Genomic DNA, 13,609 nt, shown 5'->3' with positions numbered 1-13,609 from the left:
TGATTCAAAAGCTTGTAAGTATCTGCTAGACTGAATAAAATTGAAAATTACTTTCGAACATCCTCCAAATCCCTCGCGTCACAAACATTTTTTTCTCTCTCAAACAGGACAAAGACGGATCACAGGCTGTTTCACATTGATCCGGATCAGGAGCTTCCAGTAAAAATCTGTAGGAGCAGAATCGGGTGCCCCGCAATCACTCCAGACGAGGCATGCAGTGCATCATCCGGAAATGGTCTCATAAGAGGAAGGAGGAAAATTAAATTACAAAGATCGGATTCATAATTGTGCCACATCGATCAATATATTTTAAAATAAAGGTTCTATTGATGAAACTCCGATTTATTCTTGTTGTTCTTCATTCATCCGAATCATTTTTTCCTGAATTTATCTCATTTTCACTTTTTTTGCCATGCTTGAAAAATAACCATAATCTAAGTTCTTCCCGGAATCTCATTTTATGAGTTTTCACTGAAAACTCATAAAACGACTTAACCCACAAAACTGCCATTATGGTTATTTTTCAAGCATTAATGGTTCAATATGGCCGAGCGTGTATGAAAAATACAAAGATACAATCAATATTTTTATTGAACATTTATTTAGAAAAAAAAAGCACTTACAGACAGTAAAATAATTTTTTTCACCACATAATGGGCAGCGCCGGAAGTTGCATAAACCGTTGACAAAGATGTCCACCCTGGTCAGTGTAACCAGTCGTATTGTTAGAAGGATTTCTGTTCCGGACAATCCGGATCCACGTCACTGTAAAAAAAAGAAAGAAAAACTTTTTAATTTCGACATATTCAGTTTTTTTTCCTTTATTTTACTTCATTTACCTTCATCCGTTCGGAATTCCATGGCATTTTCGGGCTTGCAAATCGTGCTCGTACGGTGCCTGTGTGGAGCTTCAAAGTTAGAACCTCTGCGATCTTACGGCAGTGGCTGGGACTTGTGTTCTCATTTTCGACAGACTTTCACTTTTTACTTTCACTATCATCACCTCGAAAGAAAACAGATAAATTTTAGCCGCGAAATAAAGGAAAACAATGGATCCGTCATTATTTAGATCGTTTTTGATGTAAAATTATCTCCCAACGTTGCTTTTAGATCAGACAGTGTAAATTTATTGCATAGAGTTTAATTTTACACTTTTTATTTTAAAGCGATGAAAAATATACCAAAAATAGTTTGAAATTACATCGTTTTTGCATTACCCTGGGGAAAAAATAGATGCCACACATTTTAGATTGCGTATACTTTTAGAAATTATTTGCTGTGAGGTTCTCAATAACGGGTAAATTTTACGCCTTTAAGGGGTAGCCAAAAGTTAGCGTGTAGAAAATAAGATGAAATCATGACCATACACGGACAGAAAAAACAACCCACTCTAGGTACTTTTGACGTAAATCGCCACCTCAGTGCAGGAACTTACTAGTAGGTTAAAACACAACAACCTAGAAGTAGGTAGTTGTGCTTTAAGGTACCAGTGGGTAGAAATGACTTACTTCGTTAATTTATGGGGAAAATGAAATAGTTCTATAAAATTAATGTTTTATTATTTTTTTAATGAAGAATTCTTCCCAAGAATATGTATTTCGGATAAAAGGTTTGTTTTATCAATATTTTGAGGTAAATATATTTATTTTTTTTTATTAAGATGGAAAAAGTTTTACTTTTCACATACATTTTGGAGGACATACTTACAGTGAACTTTCGGCTAAAATTTACGGCACATTGAAGAATTTTCCGCCAGTCGTTGCTGGTTACATAAAAAAAATATCGAAGGTTGGTTCCGTAAGATGGGATAACACGATAAAAGTCCAACCTTAAGTTATTCCGGAACTGACGGCAACAAAATCATATTCCGGCCATCTACTCTCTGGACTGTGCTTGACCTCCATGCACTGAACAAAATCCGGCTATAAGGTTTATTGGGAATTTTAGTGCTTTCGCACTAAAGGAAAATCCAATACTTTTTATCAGAAGACAAATTATTTATTTTATAAGAATTTCCAATAAATGTTATAGAGAGCGAAATTATTACGATTTATTATTTAACCTAGTGTAATGAATGGTTCTATTGTTGCAATGAAATATGTCTGTATTTTAATTTCTATTTCTCATCTGATTTATAAATAACCTAATTTATCTTGTCAAAACATTTATTATAACAAATCAAGATTACACTGCACTGCACTTCAAACACTTTTTGTGGGTGATGGGATGTGCTTGCATGCCTGATGCATGTTGATCCTGACTGGTGCATAAATCCTGTTTCCGCTGGTCGGGTGCTGCAGTTCTGGAGGAATGATGTTCTTCCTGGGAAAAAACAGGATTTAGTTTCAAACGAATTGTTATTTTCGAAAAATATTAATTACCTATGCATGGCGAAGAATGGAACCGTGAGCGTACCGTGAGCTGAAATCCGGATCTGTATTTCTCCGCTGCTCGCCGCCATATTAAGTCCCATGTTTTATCTGTTGGGATATAGATATCAAAATATTAACACCAAGTCGTTCAGCCGTTCCACTTTTCTAACTTACGTTCATAAATGTTTAGCTTTTATCAAAGCGATGGTATTTCAGTTTTCTTTGCTGCCACTCAACTGGTAAAATCTTCCGGCTAAAAAATTACTGGCCCTACACAAACAATCGTTCTTCTTGATTAATGTTCCCCTAACAGAATTGAAACGGACACGCCAACATGTATACTTACTTTAGAATGATGGAATGTATAGGAATTTTATATATGTTTTCCTAGGTAGAACAAGCTTCTGAAATTCATTGGATTTTTCCATATTTCGTAATGGATTTATCGTTAGTTTTTTTAACACCCTGAATGATAAGATCTATTAGATCGACCCTATAAATGTTAAAGCCCAATTTGGTTTAATAATTATTGGATTGTCCTATGCATTTCACCAAGTGAATGAAGCAGATACAATTTATTGGATTTTGCTATATCTTTCAAAGGATAATTTAGTAGCTAAAATTTGACTGTGAATAGTGAGATTTATTGGAATGACCTTTTAAATTTAATCGCCCAATTTGGTTCAGTGTGGGCTCCTCCATGACATACTACGGATGGTTTATCCGTAGTTCCGGCCAGAATCGGAAGAGTAAAGATGGTCCATGTTTTCTCTATATTTCCACTACAAATTGAATAAAAAATATGGTCAATAGATTATCAATTGGATTGGAAATACAAACTACTTACAAAATTTCGTTTTCGGATGTTTGCTGGGATCCGTTCCTGATGATGTTCCTGTTCCTGTCCTTTTGTGGTTCATGCTGGTTTTCGATTTGGTCTCTCGATGGTGCTAATAATAATGAGGTTGAATTAAGTTCCCTCGTCAACTTCCGAACTGCTTTCAGCCAGCCGCTAGAAATCCTCTGGTTTTGTTGTAGCTGAAATCTCCAATACCAACTGGAACCGAGCAAGACTATGCTTTAAAAGATGCTGCGGGGCTACTCGTTGGTCATAAAAAACTTCTCTGTCAAATTGTTACGGCACTGTGAAAGAAAAAGGAATTGCCGGAACCCTCTTACATTATTATCTTGTCTGGAACTCTAGAATACTGGAAAATCCACCGTTTTCTGTTTTATTAGCACTAAAAATTTAAAGCATACTTACCGGAAACTCGGTCTGGTGGCCTCTTCCTGTTCAAGGATAAAATATTTCTGCCTTTCAGCAAGCTCTGCCCGAAAATTTGCAACAAATCGAAACACGCGTCGGCTAAGCTGAGAAAAAAAATGTCTGCCAATAGAATCAAAAATATTACCCATCCACTGGGTACTTTGCTGAAAACCTCCAAGTAGATTAAAACTACCCACTCAAAACTACGTACTTTGGGCTTAATAGGCATCAACCCAGTAGTGAGTAGTTGAGTGGGTAGTTTTGTTTTGTCCGGGTAGTATTTTCGACAACAAACATTGACAGTTATCGAAAATTACCAGGTACCGTCAAACGGGGCATCATGCAACAGCGGGGTTGGATGCAACATTTAGATAACACCACACTGATTCAATTTTTAATTTAATGTAATGAGATAAAGATATCTTTTAATGATTACAACATGATAATGACATAATTTCTAGCATCTTGAGATAGTTTTTCGAAGTTTTTGATTTTCATATAAAATTTAAAAAATCGAACAATAAATGTACAATTTTTAACATTTTTCGATGCTGTAAAAAACTATACCCAGTATGAAGGATTGGCTTGATAATATCACCTACAAACTTTATACTGGTTTCCTCATCCTATACCAACACTTTTGATGTAAAAATAGTTTTCGAAAAATCACTCAATTTTTTTAAATAAATATTTTTATAATTCAGTAACCAGTGTGGGGTAAAATGCAACAAAATGCAAATCAAAGAAACACCTTGTAAATCTCATATCCAAATGCTGAAATATGATTGTTTTGCATCACGCGTTTGTCAACACTGAAATTTCTATCATCCAAACATTTTTTTTAAATGATTTCGGCTTTTTCAATTTTTAGTACTATTGTTTTACCCCTAAATGTATGCAGCACCCTAATTTTCAGAAAAAATGTGAAAATAAGTTTTCACAAAACAAAAAATCACCCCCCTTCCTGTCATAAAGTCTTGAGCCAATTATTCACAGCGTAAAGTACCGTTATTTGTAAAAAAATGAGGTCTCAACGCTTAACGTGCATCTGTCAAGTCAGCTGATTGCACACATACAAATGCAATCATATGCATAGTATATAAAAACTAAAAATAGTGCGCCTGTACAACACTGATTTCAACGACTTTTCGGTTGTGTGTTTTAGTGGTCCAATAAGTAAGCCTGGAAAAATTATTTTTTTCAACGGCCATTTTGCTGCAGATTCGGATGGTGTCAGTCTTTTCCATGAGAGCTGGAATACTACATGGTAAGAATTAAATGATTACTGCCGATATACGTTTTAAACATCAATATTAAATTTCAGGTGTCAGCAAATAACAACCGCCCACTTGGTCAGGAGTGTCCGATTAGGAATGGAGGAGGATCAGGATGCCGAAAATCAAGTGGTGTATCAAATTACCGCAGGAAGGAATAGGTTCCGGCTGCAGCTGCAAGTTCGTACTCAAGCGTTCTCTCGAAATGAAAGGTGCTGCTACAACTGGAACAAAAACCGCTCAAAACTAAGAAAAATGGACCGTGCAGCTGCTCAGTGGAGCCGCGTCCTCATGCTTAAAAAGTGATCAAAACTCGTGGAGGAAGAAATAACGATTGCACAAAGCAGAGGCAAAAAAGTAAATACTGTGATATTAGAAGTGGCAAATTTAAAATTGTGTTATTTTCAAAGCATAAATATACCCGAATTTTGAAGAAATATAACAAATGCAAGTAATTGTTCAAAGTTTTCTTTCTTAGATTTTTTGTATTCGAAACATCCTATGAAACCCCATGCCTACCCTAGCCAGCACGCACACATATGCATTCAATTTTTAACGCACTCACACATAAACACGAACCGAACATACAAATACTATCAAACCATGACAGATGTCAACGAGAGCTGTCACTCTGAACCGGGAAAACCATTTCAAGTAGAATCGGTTGGGCCATTTCATGCTTGAATTCAATCCGCCTTGCCAGGTAAATTTTTTGACGGGATCCAAGCATTCTTTCAAGCATTCCAAGCATTTATTTTGTTAAGCGGGACTGCAAATGGTGTGTTCATGCGTAATGATCTTGAATTCATCGAAAATTTATCAAAAACTATACATTTTCATACGTTTTCATTTGATTTCTTATCAAAAACATAGTTTGTTGCAAGTTACCCCATTTTCTGAGGAGGATGAAAATCGCATGTTTTTAGAAAATTAAAAATAACTGAAGAAACCAATAATTTTTCTGACTACGCCAATTTGATGTCCCATCAACCTTGAAACTTTTGATGCATAAAAGGTATGATTAACTGTGAACATGAAGTTTTTAGAAGCCAATGAAATTGAAAATTGTTGCGTGTTGCCCCAGTTGACGGTACATAGTAATTTCAATAATGTTTCGTGCACTTTTCCAAATTTATGTTATAATTTGCGTGGTTGAAAATACTATGACGCAGAAATTGTAAAATTATCATGACAACGTCTTTGGAATAGAATTATCCCAAAGACGCTGTTATGATAATTTTACCATTTAAGCGCTATACACTGATAAATCATTCAATCATTTCACAAATCGATTTACACATTATCGGCAAATATATGGAGCTGTCAAACTCCAGTGTGATTTTCACACACCATGCTAGTTCCAAATTTACACATTATCCGAAATAGCAAACTAAGGAAAAAAGTGGGTGAAATCACAATCGCTGTGTTTGTTTTGTCTCCAACATCGCCGTCTCAAGTCATGAGGGAATAATGGAAAGTAAGCTCACATTATTTCAATTTAAAATCTGTATCGAATAACGCTTTAATTTATCTTTCTGATATCGCCTGCCTATTCTTGTTATTTTTTTGTATTATTCTTGCAAAATGCTGATTAAAAAAGTAAAAATTAAAACCGATTTTTAAAAATGGGGGGGGGGGGGGGGTTATTAAAACTACGTTATTCAGGGGGGTCAATGACTTTGTGACGAAATGCTACGAGGGGGGAGAGGGGTATAAAAACTCAAAAAATAAGCTACGTCACTTATGGATGGTCCCTTATAGTATTTTATTCACAACACATACATATAAAATATAAGAAAACACTGTTCACACTGTTGTTCGCGATGCTATCCTTGTTTGTGCTGTAGTCGGCTACTGAGTACCAACTCTCACATTGTTGAAACCGGTGCTTATGCCTAGCGGACCGGAATGTTCCTGTTACCAGGTTAATTCTGACGTATGGTTTTTTATCTGTAGACATCTGGCTAACAGCCACTGAAAAAAATAATTTTCAATTAGAAAACTGAACATTACCAAGAAATAAATCAGGGTACTTACTCCATCGCACCATCGGAACCGGTGCCCGGTGCTGTTGCGAAATTTTCACTGTTCCGGCGAGAAAACTTTTATCTTAGGCACAATTTCAACCACGTGTGATGCCAGCAGAAAATTGTGGGGTGCGTTGCTAAAATTTTTTATGATCTTTAACTAGGTATATCTTCCTAGAATATTATTTTACCTTATAGTCGCGTTGCCAAAATTATTCTATTAGTTTTTGGAAGATTAATCTTATCTTTTAGAAATGGTTTTTACTCATTTCTAGCAAACACACATGAGCAATGACCCAAAAGAAATCGGAACTATTAATGTAATCAGAACCGAATAATTGGAAAGATGCATGGTATGGTTTTTAGCTATGCGATAGAATTCTCAATATCGTGGCGCAGGGCAGCTATGGAAGGAAAATTTCTAAACTGCATAGCACTTTCGATATTGTTCACTATCTCGGCAACTGGGGCACATTCTTGGGCCAGTTTTCGTGTCCATGTGGTATCCGAACGGCTCCTAGACAGAATTGACCTTACCAAACCACATTATGAATTATTCTCACCACATTAATTTGTTCTAATATCCTGTTAGTCTAAAAATTCAAAGGATTAAAATAATGGGTGGTATGAAAAAATCCTAGTAATTGCTTTTGCTAAACTGAATCGAGCAGTCGAGCAGTCGCTTAAAGCAATTGCTTCGGTTGTTATGAATAAAGTTTTTTAAACAGCTGTTTTCTCAGTCAGGAGCTTTTACTTTTAGAACAAGCTAGTTTGGTATGAATAAAGCTCAAATCTGAAGCAATTGCTCGACAAATCTCCTAGCAATTGCTTTATTTTCTAAGCATGCTCGGTAGCAGACTTTTCCAATAAAAAATTCTTTAATAACGTCATGAATTTATCAAATTAGCAATATTTCACTTCAAAACAATTCAAAAAGGCAATTTCAACATGGATAAAGAAAATTCGAAGTGATTACCCAACTTTTTTCATATTCCTGTCGTTGTATAAAATCATTCGTCTAAGATAAAATTAAACAAATCAATGAGTAAATATTTCAAATTAAAAAAATCCGGCTATAGTGGAAGAAGTCCCAATTGCCTCAAAGTAAGAAATAAATTGTAATAATTTAAAATATTATACAGATCTATCATTTTTATGAAATTTTGTTATAATCCTAAGATTTAAAAAAAAATCTAAATTAAAATGCGCGCCTATTGTTATTTTTTATACATCGGATGATCCTGATCCGAATACATGTGGAAGAGCTTATGATAAATATTAAAGTTAGGCAATTTTTGTTTGACTATATTCGAATATGTTTTCATTTTTCTTTAAACATCAACATACGAGCACGCATTTACCCAAAAAAAATCCGGTCGTTCTTACACCCACCACCCGCTTCGTCGACTTCAAGGCTACTTTAGCCGTACTTTTCAATTTTCTGATCGTCTTCTTTCATTTTACTTTAGAAAACTTCAGATTCTGCTGGTTGGATAGCTCTATTTTTCGAAGCAAAAGCTATGTTCTAAGACTTTAGTACACATCCGCTAAGCAAATGTTTATTCATATCAAACTAAGCAAATGCTTTGGACTTTTGCTTTGATTGATTTCGAGCTAAGTAAAAGCTATCGAAGCAATTGCTAAACCTTATTCATACCACTAAATGTTTTTGAAATAACAATAAAAATTAAAAAATAGAAATTTCGGCATGAGTAAAAAAATGATAATTATTGTTCCGAAATCATACTTTATCGTTCCAATTTATTGTTGTTGTATGGTAAAATTGTATGGTAATTCAAACGCAGAATAATCAAATCGTCTGTTCAACTTTTAATATCTTCCTTTTCGACCACCACCACCACCGCCACCGCCGCTGCCGCCGCCACCACCTCCCCCATTACGATCTCGACTGCGTGAACGTCGGTTGCGATCTCGCGAACGATCACGGCCTCCACCACCTCCGCCACCACTTCCACCACCGCCTCGGTTTCTCCCCGGAGATCGAGAGCGGGAACGCGATCGTCCTCGTCGACGAGAGTACAAATATCTCCGAAGTTCACGCGAAATCGGTTTCAGGTGCATGAAGTTACAGAATCCCGAACGAGTACATTCGCCCATCTCATACTGACGGCAGCAAGCTTCACGGAAATCTGTTACCGGCGACAACTCGGAATAAACTGGGCGTCCTCCAAACCAGCGGTTGTTCAAATCTTTCGCCGCACGCTCAGCGTCTTCCTCTCGACGAAATTTGATGTACACGTTACCAACCAAATGATCTCCAAGGTTGTCACACACGTTCATCTCCTCGATCTCGCCGTACTTGTCCTCGCATTCAACAAAAACATCCTCGAAAAAGTTGTCGTAGTGCTCCTGCATCTCCTCATCCGACACATTTGCAACCACTGAGATAAAAAAAAATTGCTCATTTAATCGATGTTTGAATTAGCGTATATTTTGGAAAGATCAATATCGGTCTGCGGGCAGAAAGGACAAATTGTAGATGGCACAACTCCTTGTTATAGATATCATATGAATAATCGTTTGGAATGCTCAAAGGGGCTGTTCACATACCACGTGAACAACTTAAGGGGGGTGGGGGGGTGGAAATGTCCACGCTTGTCCACGGAGAGGGGGGTAGGGGTTTGGGTCATGTCCACGTGGACATACTTACTTTCAAAATATTTTCTAAATGTGAATAAATATTAAGATGTTTAAATCAAAATCTTGAAATTGCAAAGCTTTCCAGTTTAAGTTTTAACAATTAGTTGCTGCTAGAAAGCAAGTGATAAACAGGCTTGCAATTTCTCTAACGAGAATCACCGATGTGCTCGGTTTTCGATTCTCGGTAGAGATTCTCTGAAACGCACCGCAGAGATTTTTAGCCGAACCTCTGTAGAGAATCTGTAAATCAACACGACAGAGCTAACACAAACTACAGTGAAAAAATGTTTTCACCGAGGAGAGCGACAGCGACGGCAGCTGGCTTGGCTTGTTGCGTTTACCAACACATACGAAGCTGAACCACTCGCCCGAAACATTCATCGTTTGTTGATGCTATTATTATGCACACCGTTGTGTTTGTTTTTGTCTTTGCTTTTTGGTGGCTTCAACTAGTCGGTTCTGTGTTTTCACCGGGGTGCTCTACAGTGACAAATCGTCGCACGCCGGAGCTATTAAACTTAGGTGTGTGTGGCTTTCGAAACCGGGGTGCGAATAATGTGTGGAGAGGATCGAAAAATCTCACCCGGGTGATTTGCAACTATCGCACGGGGGTGTTTTTTTCTCCGTTCTCCGTTTTTCTCGGTAGAGAATGGCATCTCTGGTGATAAATATGATAATTTAGAAATCATATATTTATATCAGGAAATTCTTATTCGTTTTTTTTTTCAAAATCAGCCATTCCAATAACAAAGAGGCAAAAAGTGGTGTTTTCTAACTTTCAAATTATTGGTATTTAAAAAAAAACTATTTCAAATCTGTCCACGTGGACATCCGGGGAGGGGGGTGGGGGTTTGCCAAATGTCCACGGAGGGGGAGGAGGGGGTCAAAAATCTAATTTTTCTGTCTACGTGGTATCTGAACGGCCCCAAAACAGATTAATTTTATCAAAGCACAACTCTGATCAAGGGAGCTTCGATTTAGCCACACACATGTGGATAAAAATATCTTGTGTTGTTGTTGGAACAAATTTGAAATAGGTACTTCTTTTGCCAAAAGATGTAAACATCAGGTGGGGGTGGATAAAAACATAATCCAAATTTTCAATAAATTTGAACAAATTGGACAAAATCTTCTATGCATGAAACTTATATACAGTCTAAACTGCACAAAATCGAAAAGACGAGTTGAGGATTGAAAATTTAATGAAATCTCGAATACAAAAGGTGATACGATTCCCATCTCCTACAGCGTGACTTTCGCTTTCTCAACTGTTCGAAGAATTTAAACTTAATTTTTTCCCTCTTTCAGGATTTCCGGAAAAATCGGAGGGAGGGGTGTGACAAAAAATAATTTGATTTTTGTTCCCGCCTAATTTTCTAATAATAAAATTGATCCTTGTCTTTAAAGCAGAAAATGCATGAAAAATATAAATGAAATTTGATTCGATCTCGAGATAATCAATGGCTATTAACAAATATTAAAACGACTTGAGAACCACCGAAATACATAAAAAAAAATACTCACAATGACTTCCATCAGCAGACTTGGCCGAATTTTGCGGATTCACATACAGATTTTGCAGTAGGCACGTCTGCGAAAAGGTAGGCTTGTTGTGAATCCGGGAACACCGATCCCCGTGGCGACATGCTCCGATTTTAAAGTAAAAAGAACAGTTTACCCTAAAATGTTAACCAAAATGTTAGCGTCCTAGTAGCAAATGGCAGTGTAAACAGCGGTTGCAATGCATGCGGTGAATGAAAGTTTACCACGGAAATAGCATACTTACTTATCCTTTTCAGTTCCAAAAATCGAGGCAAGATATTCAGCCATCGTGAGAGGTAAATGCAGGCTATTTTACACTCAGTTTTAAGCCAATTTTGTTAATATTTCAATCCACAAACAGTTTTTTCCAGAAGCTTCAGAAAAATGGCGAACGGCGAACGAACCAGAGACAGCTGTCAAATCGCTACACGGTAATTTTGAATTAATCAGAGACTGATTTGTTTGGGTTCAGGGTACACTCAGAAATGAAAAAAGTACAAAATTTATTTATTTCTGACCAAGGTGGGTATATATTCAGGAGGTGTTCCCGAATAACGAATTCCCGATTCAGCCATTTTGGCTATGTAGGGGCTATATGCAACTATGTGGAACTCATGAAGTTTGTTTACCAACAAACCACAGAAAAGCTGAGCAAAAAATAAACAAACTCATTGAGAGAACCCGCACACTCCTCGCCTACTTACTGTGAAAGTCGGAGAACCTAGTGTATCTAAGAACCTTGTTTCTGACTTAGTTTTGATCAAGGTGTGTATATAAATGTATATATGATCTAATAACCTTGGTTTTGATTAAGTCGTATTAACCAATATTCACAAAACTGTCCACGCTTGTCCACGGAGAGGGGGGTAGGGGTTTGGGTCATGTCCACGTGGACATCCTTACTTCCAAAATATTTTCTCAATGTAAATAAATATTAAGATGTTTGAATCAAAACCTTTAAATTGCAGAGCTATCCAGTTTATGTTTAAACAGCTACTTGAAAGCGAGTGATAAACATGATAATTAAGAAATTTAAAAATTTAAATTTTTTTTACATCAGGAAATTCTTATTCGTTTTTCTTTTCAAAGTCAGCCATTTCAAGAACAAAAAGGCAAAAAGTGGTGTTGAATAACTGTCAAATTATATATAGGTATTTGAAAAAAAAAAATTTCAAATCTATCCACGTGGACATTCGAGGATGGGGGTAGGGGTTTGCCAAATGTTCACGCCTGACCACGGAGGGGGAGGAGGGGGTCAAAAATCTCATTTTTCTGTCCACGTGGTATCTGAACGGCCCCATATTTGTTTTGCGATCGGGCCAGGGGGGTGACATCCCTATCCTTTGTCAATGATTTTGACAATCAACAAAATTACGGGCCCACGATTTTGTGGGCCCATAACAAACCTGACATTTTACTGTCAAGGAACCGGACTAGATGTCAAATCCTAGAGAATTATGAATGATTGCACACTTACACAACAATCATTGTGGTTCCTCATCGGTTCAAATTTTGACTTTTTAATCTCTGTACTGCTTTGAGAGGAAAACACCATACACGATTCTCCCGATGGATAGAAAAAAAGAAAAAGATTCCTGCTCGCAAGAAGAACCAGATTGCCACCCCCCTGGATCGGGCCGATTGCGAGCAAACCTTTTAACAGGAACATGGTGAACTGAACAAAAACAAATCTCTGAATAATTTTAAATTATCGTGTATATTTTAAACCTCGGTCAAACTTGATTATAAGAAGCGTGTGGACACTGTCTTGTCCCTTGATCAATTTGACGTTTCAGAATCCTCTCGCACCGCACCCATGCCTCCGGGAACCACCTATACCAGTCAGCCATGCACCATCACTACACCGGACCACGCCATGCGCATCATCATTCCAGAGCGAGCTTAATTCCACACAAGCTTTAACAGGTAAACATTGAATAATAACAAATAAAGCTGAACGTGCGGGCTCGCGAGAGGTTTAGTTAAGTGGATGCTTTTGCGCGGATCGGATCGGAGTGTTTTCGGAAAAGGCCTTCGTATTGCGTGTCGATTGGAGGCGAGGATCGTTCGTTGCGGAGATTGTTTATCCCACCCTCGCATTTCAATCATTTTGCTTATGTGAAGAGCGCAGGATTTCCGAGTATTTTCGATGCTGATATTAATATTGATATTTATCCAAGACCCTTTATTTTCGATGCTGTGTGTTGATAAGTTTAACAATAATAATAGATTTGATTAGTAGGTTGCGGGTAAAGTTTGCAATAATATTTATCGATTGTGCTACAGGGAGGGGTGCTATTTTACCGATGATAATCAAGTGAGTAAAACGAAATAAGTTCTGTTTTGAAAAAGTGTTGAATTCAGCAGTGCTGGTGCATAGAAAGTTATCTTCTAATCACAGGTTAAACTGCGGTGAAATATATTTTGAATCGTGGATAAATATTATCAACATCAGTCGGATCCTTG

At 37.1% G+C, this 13,609-nt stretch overlaps 1 protein-coding gene across 1 annotated transcript; it reads right to left on the bottom strand.

Annotated features, from left to right (window-relative positions):
- Nucleotides 1–8,755: 8,755 nt before the first annotated feature.
- Nucleotides 8,756–11,575, bottom strand: LOC129746802 (splicing factor U2af 38 kDa subunit). Its single transcript, XM_055740687.1, has 3 exons — nucleotides 11,388–11,575; nucleotides 11,126–11,280; nucleotides 8,756–9,342 (listed from the first exon to the last, which is right to left on the bottom strand). Exons 1-3 carry the CDS (start codon nucleotides 11,429–11,431, stop codon nucleotides 8,771–8,773), a joined length of 771 nt encoding a protein of 256 aa, XP_055596662.1. The 5' UTR covers nucleotides 11,432–11,575; the 3' UTR covers nucleotides 8,756–8,770.
- Nucleotides 11,576–13,609: the final 2,034 nt, after the last annotated feature.

Source organism: Uranotaenia lowii, chromosome 1 (assembly GCF_029784155.1).
Source record: "Uranotaenia lowii strain MFRU-FL chromosome 1, ASM2978415v1, whole genome shotgun sequence".
Taxonomy (NCBI): domain Eukaryota; kingdom Metazoa; phylum Arthropoda; class Insecta; order Diptera; family Culicidae; genus Uranotaenia; species Uranotaenia lowii.
This window is presented reverse-complemented; position numbering and strand designations above follow the sequence as displayed.